The sequence below is a fragment of the Gnatocerus cornutus genome, chromosome 2 (genome assembly GCF_029298725.1).
Source record: "Gnatocerus cornutus isolate USDA-ARS CGAHR chromosome 2, icGnaCorn1.1, whole genome shotgun sequence".
NCBI lineage: Eukaryota > Metazoa > Arthropoda > Insecta > Coleoptera > Tenebrionidae > Gnatocerus > Gnatocerus cornutus.
The window spans coordinates 8,093,943-8,121,408 of NC_142234.1; the positions used below are offsets into that span (position 1 = coordinate 8,093,943).

Sequence of the window (27,466 nt, forward strand, 5' to 3'; positions counted from 1 at the left end):
TCTATTAAAAATAAAGTGTACCTTCAACGACTTTTAATTACATAATTCACGTGTTGCTCATGTGCTATCAATACACCATTTTAATACAATTACTTAGGAAGGACACAGCAATGACAAAGTATACAATAAAGTAAAATAAAAGATAAAAGATAAAATCAAAATCTTATTTTATGTCTGCAATTTATTAAGAATTGATCCAAAGACAAAGCACAATACGTCATTAATAAGTAGCTAAGATGTCTTCTATAAAGTCGTACCACCAACCATCCCACACCGCCAAAAGGTAGGGCGTCTCCGTTTCATTCAACGAGGAAAAAATCAGCGAATTCATCGCTAGCTGCTTCAAAACCCTCAAATCCCCATCTCGTGGTGTCATCGCCATAAAAGCCATGTACCAATCGTAACTCAACCCCTTGGCCCCCCAAAAAGTGGGATCGTCGCAAGTAATAACGACATTGTAATCGTTTGCTATCAAGTACGCACCTACGTGATTTCGAAGATCGTCAACTAACTTCAATACTTGATTAGATAATGGATTTAGTTCAATGGTGATGTCTTTTTCCTTCACAAGTCGTAGAGCTTCTGGATGTTTGGTGATGGCAAAAGCGTGTCCAAGACGTTTACTGTTAAGTAAGATGGCGTCTAGCAGATTTACATCAGTGGAGGTTCCAAACCAGTTGGTTTCACCTGCATGGAAGAAAAAGTCCGTGTCGTTGGCGATCTCGAGAAGTTCTTTGGTAAAAGTGGAAAGAGGTTCACCTAAGTCTTCTTGTCCCACTAAATCGAAGCCGGCAATTAAGTCTGGGAATTCGTTTTTAATTTGAAGATAAGAAGAAATGTATTTGGTCAAGTTAGATGCTTTTCTGGATTTAGCGTAGATGATGCGTATTCCAGCAAAATGCTCATGATGCTGTTGAAACTCGATGACAGTATCAATGTAGAGTTGCGCTGTTTGTGACGCGTTGTACCAACCATTGGCATCAAAAGTCTCCCCCAATGAACCCCTTATTTCTAAATACATAATATTGTCGTCGTAGAACTCCTGAAGAACTTGGTACAGATAACTACGAAGAAACGGGCGGTACTTGTGCATTGGAGAGGAAAGATCAAAAATATCTTCAAATGCAGACCACACATCATTAATGCTAGGGTACGTCTCTTGAGGATTATCCACTACAATCGACAGTTTACTCCGAAGAAATTTATCAAAAGTCGTGTTATCTTTCCTGTAATCTGCCAAAAGTTTCCAATTACAATTTTCATCTCCAAATTTATCAGCCAAGAACTGCAGTTTAAAAGTTCCATTGTCATCACATCCATACAAACCTTCCATATACGTCAAGTTAAACAAACCATCAAAACTCAACATAGCGCTAGAATGTGAGTGTAAAGATGCACCCTTTGGTAATTTCTTGATAAACTTAAATACCTCGGATTTCTCGATTCCTGCTCTTGATTGAAAAAAGTGAATCGACGGTAGAAATTTTGATGGATCTGCGAAAGCCTCGTCGTACTCCTTCAGCTTGAGATCCATTAGTATGTCATTTACTTTTTGTTCTTTCTCTGTGAGATTGAGGGAAGATCCTATGAGTTGGGAGGCCTCTTTTTGTAGAATTGCATCTCTATCACTCCAAAAATCCGCTGAGATGTATGGAATGAGAAAAAACAAAACTACTATTTGGTTCATTGTCTTTATACAAACTGAGATTTGGAAAGGACTTTTTGTCGCAATAGTCAAGTGATGATAAAGAAATCAATTAAGATTACACCAAGGTCGAACAGGTTAGAATAATAGAGTAGTAAAAATGTACAGGTTTAACGTCTGCATTTGAATAGCTACAATAAAAACCCCCTTTATCTTAGCACTTTATCGTCAAATCACAAAAAATCAGTTTTTTTTCAAATTGCGGTGAATTCAGTCACGCTTGGCTTTTCTGTTGTGCACCTCTTCACTGGGTTACCTCTTTTAAAAATATTAATCATTTATTATTATTAGTTAATTCTTAAACATTATTTTTATGAGATAAAGCTTTATTAGTAGTAGTAGTAGGTATAAGCTAGTTTTTTCAACATTATCTATTTTTGTAATTGCCGGCATGCTTTTTAATTTATAATGTAATTAGCCTGCAGATTAAGTAGCTAAGCAGTGACATAACAAATTACTAAGCATTTTTTATTTTGGCCTATTTAATTCTGAATTTTGAAAATTTTATTTCTGTAAAGCTATGTACACTTTTGGTCATATCTAGAATTTAAAACAGGATTTTTAACTTAATTTTTAACATTTGTTAATAATTACATTGTTTAACATTATAGGTACGCCACTGTGAATAAGCGAAGTAACTCTTCACTACGATCTAGATCTTGAAGACATTGAAAATAAAATAAAAATCCTTCTAAAAATTTGATGGAGATATTGATCTAAAACGTAATAAAAAAGTCCAAATTTTATCTGTCAAACACTGGTGCTGTAAAATAAGAATAAATGTTCCTGGGTATAAAATCACTTGAATTTTACATTTCTTCTTCAAAATTATGGACTTTGAATAGTTGTAGATAGTATTGTACAATGTTAGCCATCAAAATTCAAGGTTAAACGATAAACCTTTTTGTGTTTGTTTTTTTAATTGAAAACGCATTTTATCCAGAAATGGACTTGGCGAATTGTGAAATAACCTTTTTGTCCTCACAAAAAGTCAATGTTGAAGTTTTAAAACATCTACCAAATTTAAATTAAATTATGATTTACATTTTTTGACATAACGTAAAAATCCTATTCAAAATTCCATGACCAAGAGTGTACTTAATTGTAACATAATATTATGGCACTGAATGATTTGTCTATCTTTCCAGTTCATGTCATAATATGTTACATTTTAGGTATGGTCACGTTAACGCTATAGGTACACAGGTAAACAAATTATTATTTTACTTCTATTTATCTTAATTGTTTAAACTTCATTTATTATTTACAAAAAAACTTAATTTTAGTGGCGAAAGTGCGAAAGGTGTGCATCCAAAACTACACAATGTTGTTATAGACTTTGAAACTTAAGGGGATATCGAACAAATTTCAGTATAGGGCAAATTCAATGTATTTTTCCAAACACGATTACTCGAAAATTATTTGAGCAAATTGCTTTCTGTTTTTTGCATATGAATCTGTTCAACGTGCACTATGTTGAATCTATATACATACAATTTTTGTAAAATGATTCTTTAATGACTTTTTGATTAATTAAATACGAAAACTTGGCTGAAAGCAAAATAATTTTTAGCATTCCACATGCGTACCTAGTCTAATTTTACATAATTTCGACCCAACAGATTTTTTTTAAAGTTAATAGTTTTTGAGAAATCGTGTTTCGAAAATTTTATATTCGAAACATGTTATCCTTGTCTAGCAGTGACATCTCTTTTCTCTGTACCAGAGAGGTCTGCCTGGTAGGTAGAAATGCGGGTAAGGTGCCATAAATCAATTTTGTAGCCGAAGGGATAGTTTACAACTGAAGCGAAATAATTTTTAGCATTCCACATGCGTAGACTTTTCAAAATTCACACATACGCAGTTTGAGAACCACCAGACAGTAGTATAACGTCTTGTTGTCAAAATTATGACTTTGGGTTGGTAAAAATACTGAAAAATTTCTCGTAATTTAAAGGTTTTAAAAAACAGATCAATTACTAAAACAACATAATATAATTATTATTTATAATTTATGTTCAACATTTTTGTTACATTCACAAAAATCTTGGACAAAATTCGAATATTGCAGTGCATCTATTAATTCTTTTTATTTTCAATTTTTGCAATTACACAAATCTCTCTTTTTCGGGAATTTTATTTATTTATGAAGATAAACATTAAATAATAATAATGAGATATTGTAATTATTAAGTTTCATGGGTGTAATTTGTAAAGTATCGGACTCAACTATCAAAGTATTTAAGATTTACTGGCCATGGGCAATAATGATTTGGCCGTCAGTGCAGTCAAAACTATTAACTATTGTCCTGACCGCAAGATGATGGTAATAATAATCTAAACCACTCGGGCTGGGGTTTTAAGAAGTAGTTTTTATTTATGGTTTTATTACCGTAGTATAGTTCAGCCAAGTTGGTCTGAGCCACCATAAAAGCATAAAAATTTGCGGGCTACCGCAACGGAACAGCTTCAAAAGATCCTCAAGTGCACATAATGAGGGTTATTTGTTTAAGTTTGCACCCTGCGACAAGAACAGCATCCCTAAACAGGCCAGATGTCTCGTCATAAATGACAAAATACCGTAAACTATCCGGGTGCGGTTGCCGTCTAATTTTTATGATTTTATGGTGGCTCAGACCAACTTAGCTGAACTATAAGCAGACTGACCATGGGTAACTCACTAAAAGAGTGTGCCGTCTACAAATAATGAGGGTTGAAGGAAGATGCTACTTTTGACATTTGGATGTTTAAAATGTTTCATATAATTTTTCCTTTACGCAGAATTTTGAAGCAGAATTTACCGTTACAGTTTGTTAGATATCCCCTTAAGTGCGAAATAAACATTATATCTTATCGTCAGTCATTTATCACTAGATAAGAAAAGAACATAATGAAAATTGGAAAGTAACAAGAAAGCTTAAAAAAAACAACACGAATGTTAACACCAGTGGCGTGCCGTTGTAGAAAAGAACTCATAATCAACCCACAATAGTGGAAAACTTTTCCTAAAATGCATACCAATGCCAAACATCAAACCCAAACCGCTCTTATAGCAACCACCTGGCAAGAATTGGTTTTTGTCCATTTTTATTACCGTCACCTTCTTATTTTGCACTTACTCTACCTACTCAAGCGGCGTTGATAAGCCGACGATACGATTAAAAAGTATATACAGCGAACATTCTACATAGTCAACTCGACTTGAAAACAAAATTTTAAAAAAGTTGCTTTTATCAAAAATGTTGGCGGTATTTTAACGACTGGCAGTTGATGCGATTATATTGAATGAGCGAAACAAAATTTGTTGACAATATGAAAGGTTTTTTCTATTAAATGTTTTTTATATCATAGGTGACTATATCGAACGTTCACTGTATTTAAATAATTTTAGAAAACCAACAGTTTATCCAATGTCATAGTAATATGACGTTTTACTTAACAGTTTTAAACGATAAAAGTAGTCTGTAACTTACTGAAAAGAAGTAACGTTTGTTGCTTTTGATTCTTGTTTATAACGCCAATTAGCCTTCGTACAATTAGTAACAAAAGTTATTGCGCAAATAGCCACCTATGTTAAGTACAACCTTGGCAACAATACTAGTGTTGTTAAATCCGTCTTTATGCGATTTATTGATTTTGCGAAGCTGTTTACATCATGGATACTACTTAGTTATGGCCAACTAGCATTTATAATTTTTGAAGCATCAATTTACACATTTTCTTGAGTTTTAGTTGTTTAAAGATAGTTTTTCAGATGTTTAAACACCAACACTTGACTTATTTTGTGAGCAACAACCATATCAATGAGATTGTCAAATTTCATTTTGCATCTGTTATCACTGTTATTTGGTGAAGATGGCGACATATTGGATAAACCGTTGTTATCCATACGTGGATTGTTAGATATTACCTACTCAATTTATAAAACAGACCTCTTGTTGGTAATCTTTACTTATACCATAAATACCTAACTATTAACTTTTATTAATTCAATTTCTACGTTATTTTAAATTAATTGTAACATTAATAGTACAATTCGCGTTCCGATAATAGCTATTTATTTGAGAAATATTTTACTTGTTTTACTTGTTAATGTTCGAGTTTTTTATGAATTACTTAATATCCGTAGTAAATAGGTACAAAGCTTTATCGAAACATGTACGAAGGTGGCAAAGCTACCACTCAACAGTTCTGCAAATTTCAAATTTTTGACGAAAATTTTAAACGCGATGAAACAGCGAAAAAAGCATTTCCTAAGATATTTTATGTTACAATTAATATAAATAAATAGAGATCTTCAGATTTTGGTTTTCGGAGTAGCTTCAATTTTTGTAAATACATTGAGTATAATGGATTGATGGGAACTATGCTATTATGAAACGGTAACTATGCTATTATAAATCAGTAACTATATTATGAATTATTTGTATCATCACTATTATGATGTAGTTTACATGTAGGCATACAAACGTATTAGACACATCTTAATGTTCATATTTCGATAAACGTTTATTGCTGACATTGAACTTGTATTTATCTATTTATTAATGATGAGACTTCAAATCTTTATTAAAAATGCATTCAAATTTTACCATTATCACTTGAATGCCATTAAACTTTAACCTGAGTTATGGTATAGTTCGTACAGTGAGAGTTTGAATGACAGAAAAGTCACTAAATCTACTCAATAAAAAGTGTTCCATACGCGCGAAATTTAAAATAACAAAGTAACCCCAGTTACTGACAACCCTGTCAACCCATTTCTCGTAGGAATTTAGTGTTTTTAGTGTATTTTGTAGCATAATTTGCTGCCAACCTATATGTCAACAGTCGAAATATCCCAATCTCTCACGGGATATGCTATACTCCCCCAAAATTATCTTTAATTTTACAGATAAAATTTTGAAAATTTGCATACGATTAATAATTGACAAAGCCCAAAGAGCTGACGCAAAATTAATTTTTTATCACTGTTACTTTTGACGTCGCGACGTCTTAAAAGTGTAATTTTTAGCTTTTTGTAAGTGTTTGTAAAACCAATCGCATTTTTTTTTCACTATAAATGTGTTAAAAATATACCAATTGTCATTTTAGATTTTAGGTTAATTGTGTTTAAAATTTGAGGAAGGACTCGGTTTTATTCAGTTAGTTTTCAGATTCATTACGTCAAAATTGAAAACTACGTTTACACCCACTTGTCAACATTGTCTCGCAAAGTTCGTATAGATTGTAATAAAAGTATTACTTGGTGCAATTGTTGCTGTTACTAATGAATTATGTAACGTGTGAAAATTTGGTATAAACGTAGTTTGCCACTGTCATAATCTTGAAAACCAACTCGATAAAACAGCGTTTTTTTCTCAAATTTTAAACACAATTTGCATTAGATTAAGTAAAAACGAGATATTTATATAAGTTATTTGGAAAAAAATGAATTCGCGAGTATTTCCGTAAAAACTCAAAAATCGCTCAAAATTATACTTCCTAACGCGTCGCGACTCCAAACAAAGAGTGATAATAAACAAATTTTTGCTTCAGCTTGTGGAGCTTGATCAACCATAAACGCATAAATTGCAAATTTTTATTTTTAAATTAAAAACGAGTTTGACCATAAGTTACCGGACCTTGTACAATTTCCCACTGTCGACGCCTATGGTGGCAGCTATCATTCTCCATGCGCGTTTGCTGATACATAGTTGAATTTAACGGATAATAAATAAGTTTATCTTTAGTTTGCATGGTACTACAGTCAGCTCAATCAATCACACTCCTAGTCCGCATAAACAATGAGAATTTTATTGATTTAATTAGTCTAATTACCTGAGGTATGTACCTACATATATTTTTGTCAGCGATCTCATTTATTATTGATCGAAACTCTCGTAAGATCAAAGAGGTACATACCAACATTTAAAAATGTATTGGCCCTACCACAAAAGTCAACACTGACAGCTGTACTATCTTTTCCCATTAATCCTCCATAAACTTCTTATCAAAAGATTCGATAGTATATCTCGTTAAAACCACTTTTTCCTCTGATCCCCCGACATTAACTGAACAAACAAAACGCCGCCTTTCCGCCAGAAAGAATCTCAGTGCAACACCGGTGGCTGTCTGAATCAGATCTCATGGCCATTCTCATTATCCTCGCTCTTTTAACACTGGTACGTGCCGATTATTGGACCGATAGAGACAAATTGATAGATGCAGATTTTTCTCAAAGTATCGGTTCATCTATCGTCCTCAACGATAAAGAACAAAAAGTCAACCAGATTCTAATGGACAAAAAACTGGAAGAGTACGACGGTGGTTTCAACGATCCGCATTTATTTCTGCCAGCAACGCATTTCTTCAAGGCTAAGAGTAAAGTGCAGCAGTCGGCGGTGTTTAATTTCATACAAAAACTTCCAAAGGGGGCGTCATTGCATTCTCATGACACTGCAATGGTGTCTTTTGAGTATTTGTTTAATTTGACGTACCGTGATGGGTTGTATGGATGTATGGTGAATGAACGTCTCCAGCTGCACTTCTTCGACGACGTAACTGACGAAAGTTGTAAATGGGAGTTGATGAAGGATTTGAGGAACAACAACGCGAGTTTTGATGACTTTCTGAAGTCGCAGATATCGATTATTGTGGATAACCCTGAAGTGGAGTACCCCAGCATCAATGACGTTTGGAATCGCTTCATACAAACTTTTGGGACAGTGTTTGGCCTCGTAGCATACCGACCAGTGTTTCAAGAGTACTTTTACCAAGTTTTAAAAGAGCTTTACGAAGACAACGTCATGTATCTAGAGTTTAGAGGCCTTCTTCCAGAAGTATATGAACTCAATGGTACCACGTATGGCCCTGATGAAGTCACTAGATTTTATTACGAAACACTGCAAGCGTTCAAGGCTGACTACCCCGAGTTTCTAGGCGCACGCTTGATCTACGCCCCCAGTCGGAATGTTGACAACAAAACAATGTATAACTACATCTCCATTGTCACCAACCTCAAGAAATTGTTTCCTGAGTTTATAGCAGGTTTCGACTTGGTTGGTCAAGAAGACAAAGGTAAGCCTTTAATAGAATTCATTCCTGAACTTCTGGAACTGTCCAAACTGGGAATCAAGTTCGTTTTTCATGCTGCTGAAACCGATTGGTCCGGTACCACCACCGACTTGAACCTTTTCGACGCAGTACTTCTTAACACCACGCGCATCGGTCATGGCTACGGTATAGTAAAGCACCCAAAAATTCTAGAAGAAGTAAAGAAAAGATCCATCGCTCTGGAAGTTAGCCCAATTTCCAACCAAGTGTTGAAGCTAGTGGATGATTTAAGGAACCATCCTGGCGCTTTTTTGGTCACTAGTGGATATCCAGTGGTCATTACTTGTGATGATCCCACTTTCTGGGGGGCGAAGGCGTTGAGTTATGACTGGTACATGGCTTTCATGGGTTTTGCCAGTCGAGAAAGCGATTTAAGGTTGTTGAAACAGCTAGCTATTAATTCGTTGCTGTTCAGCGTTATGGAAGAACAAGAAAAATATGATGCTCTCACAAAATGGGAAGTTCTATGGGATCAGTTTCTCAATGAAATAATAAATCAACAAAGATTCGAAAAACTTGACTGGTACTGTGTAAATAGAATTTGAAAATGAACATTGATTTTTTTAATACATGGTTTTAATAAATAGTAGTTTTATTTCATATTGTTAGTAAAGAATCGTTGAAGTGATCAGAGAAATTTAAGAATCAAATTGGTTGGAACATGCATTGATACGAAAATAAATGTTCAGAAGTGTGATGTTGGTCCTCTAATTACGACTTGCACCTATTCCAAGGTGTTGCCAATTTTATAAAATTTTCCGGCGATCGTTTGTTTTTAAGTACTATTAATGCATGATTATTTTAATTTATTGTTATTATTATATTATTATAAGATTATTATAAGCAAACAATTACACACGCAATTCAATAAGTTCAACAATGATCTTAAGACGCGGTTCTGAAGGCCCTGGATCTGTTTGTTTACTAATACCAAATCAAAACGACGATTTTAAGACTTCACATAGAGACTCCTAGATCGATAGACATTCGTTTGGAATTACACTTTCAATTACAATATGATACAATATTGTGATAATAAATTAATGAATCCGTGTTTTTCTATTTTTGTTATTATTTTATTTGCATCGTTTTTTCTTATTTACAATTTGTATACATATCGCGGGTTTAGAATGACAAGGTGACTGCAGTGAAATTAGTTAGGGAAAAAGGAAAATCCTGCTAACTTGAAACATTAAGTTAACTCATAGCACATAGAATTTTGTACTCCTGAAATCTTGAAAAGGCATGAAGCTACCTACGTACTTTCTGATTAAGAAAACAGTAAGGCAATGTTAAAGAGAGTACATTTTTATAAAAATCTTAAATTTTGTAAAAAATGCAATTAGAAACCTTGTCATTCCAAACTCGCGATATACACATTTCTTTCACATTTCTTAAAATAATTTTATATGTTACATAATAATTTTGATTATAATTATTTAAGTATTTTTGCTATCAGACTCTTGACATTCTCATATTTCTTCAGTCTTCTTAAATTAAAAAACTAACAAGACCGCTTAGTTACAAATGCTTTTCTAAAACTCCATCCAAAAATCGCTCCCATTGCAACTTCCACGTCTCCACAGCCTTTATTTTCTCTTCTTCTTCCATGGTACTATACTCAATAGAATTGATAGCCAACTGTTTCAACACCTCCAATCCAGAAGTTCTGGGCGTCATCGCCATGAACAAGACGTACCAATCATAACTTAACCCAGAAGCATTCCAAGTTGCAGGGTCATCATTTCCAATCACCACAGGATAATCTAAAGCCATTAGAGTAGCAGCGGGGTTGGTTCTCGGATCGTCATGAATCATTAGTACTTGGTTTGAAATGGGACAGATTTCCAAAGGAATGTTACGTTGTTTGCCCAATTGAAGAAGTTTGGGATGTTTTGTGAGAGCAAGACCATGACCAATTCTACAAAAACACAAAAAAAATATATTTCATTAGAGTCATAAGTTCCTTCCACCGAATTATCTTACCTTGAAGAATTGAGCAAAATAGCGTCCACTACATTGAGATCAGTGTGTCCAAACCACGGGGTTTCCCCGGCATGGAAAAAGAATTTCAGGTGTTCTTGTGCGGATAATAGCAAGGGAGCATAATCTACAAGGCTTTTTCCATCTTCTTCGTACCCCACAAAATCAAAACCCGCGATGAAGTCGGGAAACATTTTCTTCATCTCAATTATTTCGGCCAAACTCTTGTTGAGAACCTCCAGCTCTACTCCTCGATAAACTGAGTGAATATATCGGACTCCTAGAAAGCCCGGATGGTTTCTCTTAAACCGATTGACAGAATCTATCAGAATTTCGAAAAATTCCTTCGCCGAATATTTTGTTCCATCAAGTTCGTACAAAGGCACAATCGTACCTTTTAACTCTGCGTAAAAGATATTATCGTCGTAGAGTTCTTGCAACACTTGCGTAACGTAGTCCTCAAAGACCGGTTTATAACATAAAAAATCATACATAGTGTTGAAGATTTTCTTGAATTTTTTCCAGACGCTCTCAACTTGGGGATAAGTTTCCCTTGGATTTACCACGTTTAGCAACAATTGTTGACGCAACCACTCATCAAACTCTGGATTTTCTCTTCTCATGTCTTTAATTAATGTCCACTTGCACCGATCATCATCACGAGCATTAGCAAGAAACTTGAGTTTAAACACTTCGTTTATATAACCTCCGTATAAATTCTTCCGGTAACTAACATTCTTGATTAGAAAATCCACCGAAGCTGCCGCAGTCAGATGCGTGTGTAGCACTGCTCCCTTGGGAACCTCTCGTATAATTTGGAACACCTCAGACTCATCGATGCGTTTTTTAGCTTCAAAAAAGTGCACAACCGGAAGAAACGTAGAAGTGTCCCGATAACCCGATGATAACTCAGCCAATTTTTTCTCTATTAAAATTCTATGAACTTGTAGCTCTTTGGAATTTAGAGCAATGTTGTGGCCAAAAAATGTCGATTTTTCTTCTTGTAGAAGAAGATCACGTTGATGGAGATAACTTTCACAGTTTGAATTCACAGCAACCATTGTTGTCACAGCGGCGGTCGCGGCCAAAATTAGGGTCAAGACGACTATGGTCACTGTTTTAAGCATGGTCAGAGGGACGAGCGGTGACTGAAACTAAACGAGGTTGTTGGTGCACATAAAAAGGGGAACTCCCGAGAAGCACAGTTGCGCAAATTCGCGAAGAAATTGTTATGATGATGCCAGATTGCGTCATGTTTCATAGAACTTTTGTTTGGTTATTTTACTAAAAATAAATTTGCGATGACATACGTGAGTTAATTAAAGTTACTTCTTCGGCAAGCCTCGAATATAATAATATCTAAAATAACTGCCCATTATAGCACAACTGGGTTATTTTGGATATTACCTATGCCAGCTATACAAGATGAGTCGTCTAATAATAACGGGACCCTGACGACTTGGAAACACAACACAAAATACATCTTCCACTTGTCATTAGATGCTAAACTATTTCTAAAAAAATGAAGGATCTACGTACACTCCCGCACAAAAGTATTTGCCCACCATCATTTTTTTAAGTAAATCCAAAACAATTTCTTTACCCCGCTTTTGTTTGGCGTTTTTTGTTTTTATGTTTATACAGGGTGTTCAAAAAATAGCGGACCAACTGATAAGAACGTCAAACTCTAAGACGCTGTGAATTGGAAATGCTGTTTAAAATTTTTATTTGAAGCTTTGTACGGGAACAAAATAACTTTAAATATTGCGAAAAACGGCAACAGTGTTCAATTCTTTCGGTAATTATTAGGAGTATAATTTTGAGACCAGAGCAACACTTTGGTAGTTACAATTATTAATAAATCATGTAATTGGTTACTATGGTTTGCAATTAATTTTGATAACACCTGACCAGTAAGTCACAAAGTAGATCAAGAACCATTTGTTCTCTTCTTGGTGGTGCGAATAGTCTTGGGTCCTCCATGATCCTGATAAATTTGGTTCCAATCGGCTCGTCTCACGTACCTGTTGATAAACTCGTTGAAAAGAATTCTTGAAGGGAATTTGCCAGTTAGGAAATTCACAAGCCTTACTGCCCCTTACTGCTTCTCGACTGTTTCCTTCTGGTGTCGGTATATTCAGCAAAATTATACATCTTTAGAGAAATAAACTCCTTTAGTCTGTGACACCTAAAAAATGTTTGACTTTTCTAAAAAAATGGTCATTGTCAGGCACTAGGCAACAATTAATTACTGAATTCTTGAAGTGAAATGTTGCCAGATTAATTTTGCGCTTTTGAGCTTAATTTTAAAAGTGCAAAATAACGTTCTGCATCAACATTTAAGGCATTTGAAGACTGTAAGTATGTGAATGTCACCCAAAACATGAACTCTAGTTGAATTTTGTAAACCTTGAGTTCATTATAAGGAAAAATTTGTGCCATAATTAGCGCCCCTTTAAGTGGCTGTAGATTTCCAACGAAGCACTCAATAATTGAAAAAACTTAATTTAGCTACTAGTTATCATCTGAAGATTCACGTAGTGAATAGTTGGTCCGCCATTTTTTGAACACCCTGTATACTTTATTGATGCTAACAGCAATTTTTTTCTTTTTTTGAGGTTTTAGACAATATCAATTTTTTTTAATGTATTTACCTAAATACGCAATAAGAACGCAAATGGCTACAATGTAAGTGTGCAAAAATTGCATTTGAACTTTCAAAAAAAAGATTTTGATTCATTCGTATTTAAGTATTAAAACTAACCTATTGTTTATATCTATAAAAAAACGATTTGACATGCACAATTGAATACAACAAATTTGATTTGATTTTATATACCTTATCTCTGACGTAATTTACCTTTCTTAACATAGTTGGTTGCATAACGTAATTTTAAATTGCGCTTTTAAAAATACTTTTATTAGTAAATTATATGTATCTAATAAATTTGCTGTTTATTAAATCATTAATTACGTATAAAAATATTTTTTATTTGATTGTTTTTTAAATCATTCCTTCAATACGCGGAAAAATATACCTACAGCCAACTATCGAGTGGTGAATATTGATTAGTAATTACATAATAATGTAACCACAGAGCACCAAAACCACGTCACCAATATCACTGTTATTTTATCGAAATCTAAACATTTGCACCGTTATCAACATCCACGAAAACAAAATTACTTTCTCCACTTTTCACATAGCAAAGTCTCATCTGTTGGTGCAATCCCAGAATCAGTCTTTCTAATGGCAATATCAGCTTGACTGACAACCTGATTAATCTCTGCTTGCTTTTACTTTGTTCCAAGCTCTGAAGACGTGAATAATAGATCCAGAGGTACACTTCTTGCACTTAAACTGGAACGGGCGTGTGTGCTATGCTTTAGTGTTGATTTATGACTCGTGTCACAACGAATTACGATGAAATTCCATCTGATACTCCAATCAAAAATTAAAGCACCTTCTAAGTTTCCTGCGAATTGATGCTTGTTCAAAAAGAGGGCTCAACCGGGATTTGAACCCGGGACCTCTCGCACCCAAAGCGAGAATCATACCCCTAGACCATTGAGCCGAATTATTTATAACAAAACATGGAATCGGTTTTTTGTTTGTTTAAAACACTTTTAATAATTGAGTTTTTTGTCTGGCTACAAACACAATTTCTGACGTTATCAATAAAACTGGAGATAAACAAAACGCTCTTCATTCACTGTTTGTTTTATCGATTCGACAAAATGAGAGTGTTTGCGAGGAAAACGATTTGTTTCAAAGCGGTTATCGCGATCTCGGTAGTTTCTGTTTGCAAAAATCGACAATGTTGATTTGATTATACTCTGTCATGGTCTAAAGTTTAATGAGGTATTCTCAAACTTAATTTTTGTGGTATAAATATACATTTCCATCGATCAAAGGTTGAGTTATTGATAGAAAAAATTCAAGTGTTTGCCCTAGTACGTACATACCACTTGGATAATTTTCCTTCTGATCTTTTGATTAAACACAATATTGTAAATAGAAGATAGATGTAAGAACAGAAAAGTAGATCTGACAAATAATATAATAATAAAGTAAAGTTTACAAAAAACGAACGCAACAGGTTCTTAGTTGAACAAACATTTTCGGGATTTATTATTTCAAGCAAACAGAGATCTCTAGTATTTTCTACTCTTACCTTATAGCGAAATACAAGTAAAAACTTGAAAAGTAAAACTTTAAACACTAGCGAATCACTGGAAATTCTAATAGATTAGTGGAAAAATGCAATTCATGTTTTAATCTTTATTATGAAATGCTTTTGCATCACGAATCGGATGATATCGAATGCATTTTAATATTGTACCAAAATAAATATTTAAAACCATCAATAATTAAGAATGGATAATTAGAGATTATATTGCACTATGATACTTTGATGTCCATTAATTCTACGTTGATTGCGAGCATTTCCAACCTCGGTAATAAACCAAATAGAATTTTTCATTAAAATTACATCACAAATTGAAGTTTGAAACTTTATCTTTGTTTTAAATTTCCTTTTTACTTAAAAAACGTTCAAAATAATTAAATTTTTCCATTCCACTGCTACTGGCACACGAAATTACCGTAATAACTACATAACAAACTACAGCACTTGGTGAGCATTCCGTTCTAAATTTTGCATAATTTGTAGTTGCTTTGAACCAAATATCTTACGCCCTTGTGAACAACCCTCGAATGCATCGCTCCTTGAACAATGAATGCAGAAGAAGAGCCATAATCCCATAACCGCGCATTATATTCATACATCACCGCCATATTTGAATAAAAAGGAATGCACGGTTTATCTCCCGACGACAAAAACTGTAGAATCAGCGGTTTTCAGTTGGTTGCATATTAAATGTAGACGAATGAAATGGATGTTTGTGGAGGTTTAGAGCGCATTTTTCTGTTGTGGATTCTAGGGAGACGTGGACCATTTATTTACGAGACGCTGTTATTAAAAGTGTAAATTTAAATGAAAAATGGGATAAAAACTGGGCTCAACCGGGATTTGAACCCGGGACCTCTCGCACCCAAAGCGAGAATCATACCCCTAGACCATTGAGCCGTACAAAACATTTTTATTGTTAGACCACAAATTTAAAGGATTAATAATATCTATAAATTTATTATTGTATTATAGTAACAGAACTTAAAAACTTATCACTTATCATATCAGCTTATTGCATATTTTATTTCTATGATAAAATTGTAGATTACCAACTATACTCATTTGTAATGTTAGTTGCAGATCTAATGGCAAAACATTTACTTTACTTGATAGTATGGACATACTTTCATAAAAGCAAAGGGAACTGGAATTTTACCTAATTGTTTGTCATAAAAACAACCATAACTCACTTTAATCTTATAAAGCAACATTTTTTATTTATGATCGTTTAAAAAATTCATGTTTTCTGAACAAAGTTGCATTTAAAAAGTAGTTTTTTGTGAACAATTCTTTAGCAAATTAATTGGCGGTCAAATTTTATTTATTTTGACTTTTGACATATGAGAAACCGTCGTAGATAAAACGTTGTAAAATAGACGTTTAAAAAGTTTCTTTATGGTATTGGGACGACTTTAATCTATTGCAAAAGTGCTTGGTTACCATTAGTTTGCCACCAATTAACATTAGGCCGCTGTAAAAAAAACATTTTTAATTTGTCATATTAAATGTCATATTTAAAATGCGGCTCGCTGATTGGTCATTTAGAAGAGCGAGCTACATTGTGCCATTTTTTTAAACTCCTGCATTTCCTGCGGAACATTAAATAAGAACTGTCACATTTGTTAAATTGTAGGAGCATCAGCAATAAACTTGTTTTTGTTATTTTTATAGCAAATTAGCTGGTATTTTATTATAACTTTATATTTTTCATCATTATACATATTTTGCAATTAGTAAAAAACTTGACAGTTGGGCTTATAGAGCCATCTATTAATCAAAATTAATATGTATTGACTACAGGTATGTAACTTGTCCCTTTCAAGTTCTGCTGATTTCTGAAATATGTAGCTCCTTTGTAAATCAGTAAATTCTCTGTAAAAAAAAATGACGAATAAACCACTTTTTGAGCAAATTTTAATGAATGTATTATACAGGACGTTACAGTAAAAAACCTGTACATGATAAAATCAGTAAAATCAAGATAACGCCAAGCATAAAATTCTCTAGCCTAGACTCAATAGTATTTTAATAGAACGTATATATGCATATACTATGTACTTACTATAAATCGTTGGGAAAAAAATTAATTCTTTGATTAATTTGATATCAAAATAGTAAATCAAAATTGTTTCTCTTACTATAAATCGTTGAGAAAAAAATTAATTCTTTGATTAATTTGATATCAAAATAGTAAATCAAAATTGTTTCTCTATCCCACGACATTAAAAGTTTTCACAGTTTTCTCTGATTGGAATTGATAACAAAATATTTTATGTTCCATTTATTACCCAGACTCATAAGTAGGTATATGTATAAAATTTCTGTTTAAAATTGGGCACCGTTCGGTTGATTTTATTGATTTTTCACCATATAGGGGGTGTCCCAGAACTCACGCCTAGCCGAAAAAGGGCGGATGCCGACAGCAATCAGGACGCCAAAAATGCAATTTGTTTTGTCCTGATGTGCATTAAAATTGAGAAATTGCTTAACGAAACTGACCAATCCCAGACGCTCAAGCACAAATAATATTAACGTTGCTAGGTTTCATAATTAAATCCTAAAAAGGAAAATTGATTTGGTCCACTACATTTTTATAACTGACATCTAATGTCAATTTGACAGATAAAAACCACACAATGACGGTTCATTCAAGGACCCTTTTATTACAACAAGAAACAGAACAAGACACATGATGTAATAGTTAAATCAAATGCTTGAACAAACCACCATTATTTTGGACACACAGATGAGCTCTTCTAACCAAACTTTGACATGGTACGGGTGCCGGTGATCTGTCGCGAGAATTTTTTGTACAGAAGATTTTCCGATTTCTAACTGGCGTGCCACAGTTCAGATACTTTGCGTAGAGTGTTCATCGACCGCTTCCAAAACGGCTTCTTTATTTTCATCAGTTCTGGCCTGTCTTGATGCTCCACCAACTTCGCGCCGATCTGTTAATAACTGATCAGTGTGTTCAGCCCGAGAAACAACACTAAGAATCGTTTTGTTGTCCGGATAATAATCACGACCTGGAAAACGTCCTCGGTACGTTCTTGCTGCTAATACTAATTTCGATAGCACTCTTCAAAAATAAGACGTATTTCGAGGCATTCTGCCGCCGAGTACTCCTGAACCGTTTTAGCATATTTGTTACCACCAAACACCAACTAGGAAACCAGCAAGCAAGGGAAACCAAAAGAAACGCCGTTTCACACTCCACTTGGATTTTCACTGTGGCAGTTGTCCTGCAGGTGTGTCTCTTGTCATTCAATGCTCGTCAACCAGTAGTCTTCAACCCTCTAGTCAATTTCTAAAGTACGCTAAGCCGTTTCTGCACACTAAGTTCAATATGAGTTAGATTTATTGAAGCCTGTCATTCTAACGTCAGTGAAATTTATAGTGGACCAGATTGTTCATACAAAATTCAAAGGAGAAAATTTAAACTGGTTTCTTAGCAACACGCCAGTGTATCCTCCAGACCATCTCCTCGCGGCCTTATGATTGGTCAACTTTGTCATGTCTTTTCTCAGTTTCTGTTGGAGCTGGAACTTTTTTTTCAGCAATTTACACATTCACACCTTTTCCCGATATCCCCGATTTTCGGCTAGGCATGAGTTCTGGGACACCCTGTATAGGTTTGTTACTGTAACACCCTGTATACACCGATAAAAATTTGGTTAAAAAGTGGCCTAGATTTTTTTTCTGACCAGATAAAATAAATTTAGTTCAGAAATAACAAATTACGAACAGGGAATTACATAAAATTTTCGTTTTATTGGGTAATTTAAAAAAATAAAAAACTTTGAGTCTATATCTCTATGATTTGGAATGAGCAATTCTGCTCAATAAAAAATGAGAATAAAAAATCTGTCTGTGTTGTAAAAATTCAAAAATAGTGAAAAACAATATTCATTGTGCTATACACATTAGGAATTCTATGGTCTTCTCTTGGTCGTTTTCTATCACCTTATCACTAATTAATTAACGCTATGAAATATGTATTAATTATCATAGCCAAAGACAAGACATGTAGTGAGAATAAGAAATGGTAATAATTGCGATGGATTCTTCTGACATCTGCTAAATTGATTTTGTTTTGTAGCAATTCTATTCCAATTGAATATTGCAAGAATCAAATGAAACCAGCTCGTAAATTGACAAATTGTACATTTTGCGCCAAAAGCGTTCCATTCGTTAGTGATAATAAAATTGCCCAACATTCTTGTCAACATATTTGCAAATAAAAAATTAGGTTTTATCTTTTATTTTTACCTAGGTATAATTTAAAAGTTGTTAGAATCTAAAGACACGATATAATATATTGGCGCCTCCACCATTTTTAGTCCAAAATTACCGTAATATTTTTGTTATGAAACCATCGAGTCTGTTGTTACATTTTCTTTATGTCCCCAATTTCCATCATTTGTTTCATTTAGAAATAAGTGAACCTTTCAATTTCTGTCTTTCCGTCTAATGAAAACAAATCGTTTATTTCCTCTACTTTTCCACGCCCCACTACGTTACATTTCCCTGTCTCAAATCTAAACCCAACTCGTTTCCTTATTGAACTGCTTCTCCAATATTTCTCACTAGCAAATCGCCGACATTCACCTTAAACGAAGCAATGCAATTTTCTCTGTAGATTTTCCTCGTGAAAACGACTTATTCCAAACTCTTGTTTGTTTTAGAAAGAAAAGAGGAGACAAAACAATCGATCAGAATTATAATTCCTGTCAGATTAATCATAAACGATCATCTGGATTATTAGAGGATTTCAAATCCATTAATTTCACATTACCTTTGTAGCTCGTTATTTCGTAATGAGTCTAATCTTAAATGTTGGATTAACAACAAAGCACTAACCAGACAATAATTAGACCGAAAATTTGTCGTCTTATCCGTAAAGCCAAGCAAAAATCGGAGAAAATCTGAACTTGTGGAAAGTTTTAATACACCTGAACGACTGTTGCAAAGTCGTGTAATTTCCATTCGGTGTAAGATTATGAGCAGATCCAGCTTGAACAGATAAATTACAGCACTCGATCGTCAAGAGGGTGAAAACTTGTTCAAAAACTGCTCGTATTTACAATGTTATAAAAATTTTATCGCTGCTAGAACAAGTGCTCTCTTGAGAGTTAACCGTGGAATATTTTTACGTGGCAAAAACGATAATAACTCTTCAGTTTATTCGTGTAAAAGATTAAATACTAGAGGGTTTCCGGCTATAAATAAAACGTAAAAATGATTTGAGTTCAACTTAAAGTGGTTTTTGCAGGTAGCCGCATTATAAAATATCCGAGCTATATTGGCTATTATCTTAAGCGGTTATAATAATATTATGATAGAAATTGGTAACACAGCGCAGTTCATCATTTCGACACTCTACTGTTCAGTTACATACCATCCGCACTAAATCATCTCAACATTATTAAGAGTAAATCAACTGGAAAGCACAACACGTTCAGCAATGTTCCAATTTTTTATTGCAGAATTGAAAGAAGGAGATGATATTGTTTGTTTTAAACAGCTGAGACGTTCGAATTAAAAGCAATTATAAGAAAATTATAGAGAACTGTAAATATTTACAATTTATTTTAAAGACTTATCTAGATACAAAAAATAAATACAAAATTTGATATATTACGGATGAATTCCTACATCTGCCATGTTCACACAACCTTTAGGAAAACAGATAATTTTCCTTCCCAAATCTTTTTTAACTTCCTTTTTATTCTGATGAGTGGTAACCCAGTCGTAAAGCAGTTGAGTTTCTCGATCAATGGAGGTCTAAAAAAACAATGCTGGTAAAGCATCAAAACAATTTCGACACATAAATAAACATTTCATAATTTTTACCGCATTAAAAATTATGTTATGTTATCTTTGATGGTATTATTGATGGTATTATGAATTATTTCAACAACCAACAAAATTCCACCGTGTAAATACAAAACATGAGGGAAAATTTAATTAGAATAAATAAATCAAAATTGTAGGTACATATTTTCGATCAACATCGGAATTTTACTTCCATTATTATCACTAGTATGAATGCGTCGATAACGTTTTATAGCGTCACTGAAATCGGAAAATTTAAATTCCACAAACAGATATTTTTTAGAATCCTGTTCCAAAATCCAATTTTTCGTCGTCATTCAACGAAACAAACAAGACCAAAAGTGTTCATTTACTTTAATCTTAGCTGTCAAAAGTGATCGATCGACCATTAAACGGTCACTTTGCTTCACGCCGCCAATAATCCTCACCGATTAAATTTCATTTAAACGGTTTAAGAGCTTCGAAGCACCGGAAATACACAGAAAACTGCATTGACTTTCCAGGGATCTCGGATTTTCGTCATTATCTTGTGATGACGTCTAACAAACAAAACGAAAAATAATTCTTCGACGATCATCAAATTTGATTGACATTTTGATTTTATCAAACACTTGAAACTGTCGGATTGTTAATTAGGCTTACCATCATCATCTCCAAGGCTGCGTTGGCTTGTTCGTCAGTTTCGGAGTAAACCGAATCTAGAGGATGAGACGAGTTATTTTTTAATGATTTTTGGTCTTACCTGTAGCAACGACAACACTTATCAGTAGGAATAGAAGAACCTTCATGATTGAAGAGCAGTATGGCGCAACTTTTACTAGAGACTTATCATCGAATTTATGGGTGCAGGTATAAAAAAAAACATTATCTCGAATGTGTGCGAAGGGATTAGACTGTTACTAAAATAACAGAAATGGTAACAAAGTACGATTGCGATTTATTACAAAAGGAATATTTCCATGTGGTGTTCGCGTGGAGATAAGATTAAATTAAAGAAGTTACAATTATAAAAATCTTATTGAGGATGTACTCCTGGATCGCAGAGATCTACACATTTGCCACCAGCCCAGCAGATGATGCAAGACAAAGCATCTAGAGCTTCTATATTTTTAGAAGATGACGCAGAAAGGGTACGATAGACTTTGATGGAGAAGTCATCGGGAAGTCCCATTTGCTGGAAAAGAGTTGTTAGTTAAATGAAATTGCTTTGAAGAAGCTTACATAGTCTGGAACTTCACCAGAAGTTGCAAGTTGATAGCCTCGTTCAGCGTGGTACTTGAGAAAGGCCAAGCGTTCTAGAAAAACAAGTGGATCGGTAATAATTTTTTTCGTAATTTGCTGTTGCAGCAGAGCTACTTCCGCTTTTGTTTTGAATGCGTTAATAAACCATTTCTGGCAATCGTTTGTTTTTAGGTACTATTAATGCATGATGCCGGCTGAAATCATGTATTAAAGTGGGCTATTAATGAATGATTTAATGTGTTTATTATAGACAACCAATTACACACGCAATTCAATAAATTCAGTAATAATATGAAGACGCGATTAATTTAGTAATACCAAATCAAAACTAACTCTATGGGTATACAAATTAGAGAAAATCGCTTAAAAACTCGTTTTATAAACTTTGTTTTTCAAAATACTATTTAGGTAAGTTTTTCTTTAATTGGTCTACCCTTTTACTTCCGAAGATTTTTAAAGCATTTAAATTTTAAACAACTTTTTATGAACATCAATGAGTTCTACGTTATAAAATTTGTAGTTTTTTCTTTTCCTACCACTTTCTTTACTGATTGATTCTGATGTGAGCAATTTTGAAAATTAAATTTTTTTTTTATATTTTTGACTGAATAGCCATAAATAAAAAGAGTGTTCGATATCTATCACACAAAGCTGTTAACTTTACGTTCAATAAAACCTTCAGATTTTGATAAATTTTAAAATTTATTGTTGTGTTACTATTTTAGCCACTTTTAATAAGAATGAATAAAATTTTGAGCTAAACAATACATTTTTTTAATTTTTATCAGTAAATTCTCAAGATCATGTCAAATTGCCAACAAGATTTGAAAAAATTTCACTGACAATTTGATATGGTTGAGAACTTTAGAAATCCAGAAGTACCAAAAGTATGTTCCAGAAGTGTCAACAGTACCAGAAGTACATATTTCCAACGGCATCAACATAGTGTAAATTTTGGCAATTTTTTAAGTTAATTTGTGTTTTAAAAAAATCATCTACTGATGCAAATTACAAAGTAATTGTCGCTGTTCTGGTGAAAATAATTGGTCAAAACGCTTCTCGACTACACTAAAAAATTCTCTGTGATAATTTATACAAAAAAATTGGCAATTTAACACAATCTAATAAGAAAATAGACATTCGATTCAATTTTCATGTTCTGTTTGGATTAAATATTTTGGGAATTTCCCTACACAGTAAATTCCACAATTATGTATTATGTTATTATGTATATTATGTATATTCTCTGCGTCACGAATTCTGGAACACTCTGTATAATAAATTTTTATGTATCAGTAGTTAAATATTTATAAGAAGTCAATTGTTAAATGCAAGTTTAAAATTTGTCAAAAATATTTATGAGATGAACAGACTAATAATAACAATAGAATAATAATTGTTAATTCGTGTTCTTATCTGCTGACAATAATTACATATATTTCTATCTTCAATGTCGTAATGGCAAAAATTACCCAAAAAATAAAGAAACCAAAATTGAATTCAAAGAGTCTCTAATCTTTGCTCAAATTCATTGACAATTATACACTCGCGTAACAGCAAATTTTCACGTTTCTTCAAAAATAGCAAAGCAAATTTGGAATAAAGTTAAAAATTTTAAACGTTTTTTATTTTATCATATAGTTTATTTGTTAAAATAGTCGTTGTATAGGTATCCCTTTGCTATTTTTTTATATGAAATTAGACACTTTGAATCAAATAAAATTCCTAAATCGAACACATCGAACACCAATGAAATACAAAATAATTATTACTAACAGAAGTTTCGTGCCCGCAAACCCTTTTTAGATTTTTTTTTGTTTTATTCGTTCTTTTGTGGCAATAAAGCGGTAAAACGTTGCACTCTGTTTCTCTAATGACAATGACTAATGGCCATTTTTTTATCCTAGAAAAAAAACAAGAACTAAGCTAAAAAGTATTTCTAGTTTTGTTTATTAATTTTATCTAATGTTATCATATTTTTTACATGTTGTGATATCAAAAAAAAATATATTTTTCAGGTATTTCCTTGGAATAATGCGTTTAATATCCACCAAGGTTGAAGAGATTATGATTTTAATTCGACCGTCTAGATCTTTTCACCCGAGATGGATATACAATTTTTTTCACTAATAAATTGGAAAGTTTTAGTCTTATTTTTTGTTTTTTTTTTTCTCATCATTGACCTAGGCCAACATCAACTGATAATGCAAAAATTGGTCAATAATATGTAATTAGAAGTATGTATTTTATTTCCTACAAGTGAAAAATATTTTTTATAGCAAAATTAGCGAACCTTCTTCCGGAACTTTGAGCATGGCTTTTGTGATATCCACATTTCCCCATGCCGCCGCCCCCACAGCAACAATCACCCCAACAATCACAATAAAACTTTTGTTCATCATTTTGACACACTAACTCCTAACATTTCTCCATCATATTTATAAGTACGCAATCAAAACAAACGTCCCAAAATTAATCCTAATAAATTTACGACCTGATAAACGGAAGAAAAGAAAAAATTGAGAGAGCTTTAGTAAGTACGTGATCTCATAACGCCCACTTAACACCCTTTTATCGATTGAGAACAACTGCGTTCATTATTTTAAATGTATGTGTCTGAATTTGTAAATTGTTACAGTTGACAGATTTTAGAAATTAGTTTAAATTCTTAACGCTATTGTTTATTTAATTATTTTGATGCAGAATCTCTTCTGAAATTGGATTTATGGGAGATGGAACGATCATAGAATGAAAAGGAGCAAACAAAAATTGACGAGCATTTCTCTGGAAAGTCGTATTCATGACCTCATTGGAGTTGAAAGATTTATGAGTCTAATCATGAATTGTGAAAAAATGTGACGTACAGTCATTTTATTGGTAAAAGCATGTAGGAAGTTGATATCTCCACGACACACTTTCAATTCCTAGAAATCGGAAAAACCATTTTGTTGGTAAATAACCAAATAATGTAGTCACAATTTTAATAGTCTCAATTACAAATAAGTTTAATATAAAATTTAAAACCGTTTAATATCATGGATGGATTCCCGAGTCGCACCAATCCTTCCAGTCTCCTTCCAAACAAAGCCATCTAGGGCACTCCCAGGACTTCATTTTTTTCAGCTGGTCACTGATACTCTCCTGTTGGTGGAATTCTTGTTATAATTGATAACACGATTTTTATACTTACACTACTACTACAAGGACTATTAGCAACTTTCTGTAGATCTAAAGCTTGCACTGAGGCGAAAAGTATACAAAGAAAAAGAACTAGTGCTTTGAATTCCATAGTGATATTTTTATTGTTGTTAGAAAATAATTGACGTTTAGTACTTGTGAGCACTGATTTATAGAATTGTGGATGAATTCAGATTTAATCTCGGCTGTCAACTTGATCAAGAGCAGATTAAGAACCAAAATGGGATAAATAGCGATTACAGGTCAAGAGAAATTGAAGTTTGTTAAAAGTTGCCAATGGTAACAATTTAAAATTAAATTACCAACAGTGTAAATCTAATTAACTATTCCGGCAATGTGCTGCATAAACAAAACTGTCCCCGTTTGACTGAATCATGTGTAATAATTGTTAGTCAGCAATGAACATCAAATATAGCACTATTTTTTCAAACATTTCTATGTTAATGAATTAATTTGAAAGACTTATGGAAAGTTTAAGCATATAGCATAAATCCAACCTATTTTCTTTTACTTCATTTGATTAAATTGATAACCTATATTCTCCTAATGGTAAAATTCTTGTTCTAATTATTAATTGTTTATACTTTTTAGAAATTTCTGTTGATTTAAAAAATAAACATAACAAAAAACAGTACCACAATTATAAAAGTGTGAAATTTAGTATAAAAAATACCTAAATTAAACAACCCCATTGAAAATATCCAAAACCGCAAATTTATGTAATTTTACAGGATGTGACTTAATGGTCGTCAAAATTGGCTAGAAAAAACAATTAACTAACACACAATTTTGTCGAAACTCTTTAATGCTTCTAATTTAATAATTCAATTAAAAAAAAAGTAACCTATTGTAAAATTAAATTAATTATGGATGAATGCCGGAATCACACCAATCGATCCAATTTCCTGAGATGCAAAGCCATCTAGGACAATCCGTGGATTCCATTTGTTTCAGCTGATAAATGAGGCTTTCCTGTTGGTAAATTTCTAGTTATGGTTGATGAAACTGTTTCTAATCACTTACACTACTGCTACAAGGATTATTTGCAACTTTCTGCAAATCTAAAGCTTGTACTGAGACTAAAAGTACACAAAGAAAAATAACTAGTGTTTTGAATTCCATGGTGATATTTTTGTAATTGTTAGGAACTGATTGACGTTAGATACTTGTGAACATTTATAAAATCGTAGATGAATTCAGGTTTAATCTAAGCTGTCAAAAAGATTAGGATTAGATTAAGAACTGTTAAGGTAAATAATAATCAATCACAGATCAAAAATTGAATCTTGTAAAAAGATGCGACAGTAAATAAAATATTCAAATATATTTTCGCTGAAATCTACATAATGTTAATAAAATCGTTCCCTTTGGCTGACTTATTTATAATTGTAATATGAATAATTAAATTGGAACGATTATAGACACTATCTAAACCAATTACTCCAATTACTTATGATCTCATGAATATAGAGTAATCATGTTTTTTTACATTGGTGGTCTAAAATTAAGCAATTTATCTTCCATCACGTATGTTACTGCTACTAACTATTTTAATAAAGTCATATCTTGATGTGATTAGCTACGATATGATCGTCTCTAAATTAGTTTTTTAATCACCTATTTTATACCTACGACATGACGACATTATATTTAAAGATTGTTTTTATCTTCATTGTAGCATAAATATCAAAATAATTATTCTATATTAAACAGATATATCTTGATAAGCGCCAATAGATTGAGTTTTCTAATGGCTATTTATAGTTCATGAATTAAAAGAAGTATTTTTAAGATAATAGTTACTTTAATTCTGTAGTAATATTATTTTGTATTTTACTCCGTATAAAAAAGAAAACTTGACCATAACTTGTATTTTTTTAATGAATAAATAAAATTACTATTATTATTTTTAAGATAATAGTTACTTTAATTCTGTAGTAATATTATTTTGTATTTTACTCCGTATAAAAAAGAAAACTTGACCATAACTTGTATTTTTTTAATGAATAAATAAAATTATTGTTTCAACTTCACACCTTTTTTCTCTGATTACAATGATAACATTTGTGGTATTGAAATAACGATTTCCAAAAACTGATGTATTTTACGCCTTTATATTTGAGAAAAATCATCAATTTCAAAATTGACAGATTCTAGGAACTGGAATACAAAAAATTACAGATTCCAAAACGACTAAAATTATTTCTCAAGA

At 32.8% G+C, this 27,466-nt stretch overlaps 2 protein-coding genes, 2 non-coding genes and 1 pseudogene across 6 annotated transcripts; 1 reads left to right on the forward strand and 4 right to left on the reverse strand.

Moving 5' to 3' along the window:
• Positions 1–161: 161 nt before the first annotated feature.
• LOC148178567 (adenosine deaminase pseudogene) lies at positions 162–1,713 on the reverse strand (annotated as a pseudogene).
• A 5,708-nt stretch (positions 1,714–7,421) lies between these two features.
• On the forward strand, positions 7,422–9,384 carry LOC148178568 (adenosine deaminase-like). The gene has a single exon (XM_088029461.1). It carries the CDS (start codon positions 7,834–7,836, stop codon positions 9,343–9,345), a length of 1,512 nt encoding a protein of 503 aa, XP_087885587.1. The 5' UTR covers positions 7,422–7,833; the 3' UTR covers positions 9,346–9,384.
• Positions 9,385–9,890: 506 nt separating this feature from the next.
• Positions 9,891–15,042, reverse strand: LOC148178569 (adenosine deaminase-like). Of its 3 annotated transcripts, none has more exons than XM_088029321.1 (3): positions 14,959–15,042; positions 10,787–11,937; positions 9,891–10,721 (listed from the first exon to the last, which is right to left on the reverse strand). In XM_088029321.1, the coding sequence occupies exons 2-3, from the start codon at positions 11,908–11,910 to the stop codon at positions 10,322–10,324; spliced, it is 1,524 nt and encodes a 507-aa protein (XP_087885447.1). In that variant the 5' UTR covers positions 11,911–11,937; positions 14,959–15,042; the 3' UTR covers positions 9,891–10,321. The 3 variants fall into 3 exon arrangements, with proteins under 3 accessions (XP_087885447.1, XP_087885445.1, XP_087885444.1); XM_088029319.1 differs by lacking the exon at positions 14,959–15,042 and adding an exon at positions 13,826–14,448; XM_088029318.1 differs by lacking the exon at positions 14,959–15,042 and having other exon boundaries at positions 10,787–12,676.
• On the reverse strand, positions 14,287–14,358 carry TRNAP-UGG (transfer RNA proline (anticodon UGG)). Its single transcript has one exon. It is a non-coding gene; the product is annotated as a tRNA-Pro (tRNA).
• Positions 15,043–15,801: 759 nt separating the features above from the next.
• Positions 15,802–15,873, reverse strand: TRNAP-UGG (transfer RNA proline (anticodon UGG)). The gene has a single exon. It is a non-coding gene; the product is annotated as a tRNA-Pro (tRNA).
• Positions 15,874–27,466: the final 11,593 nt, after the last annotated feature.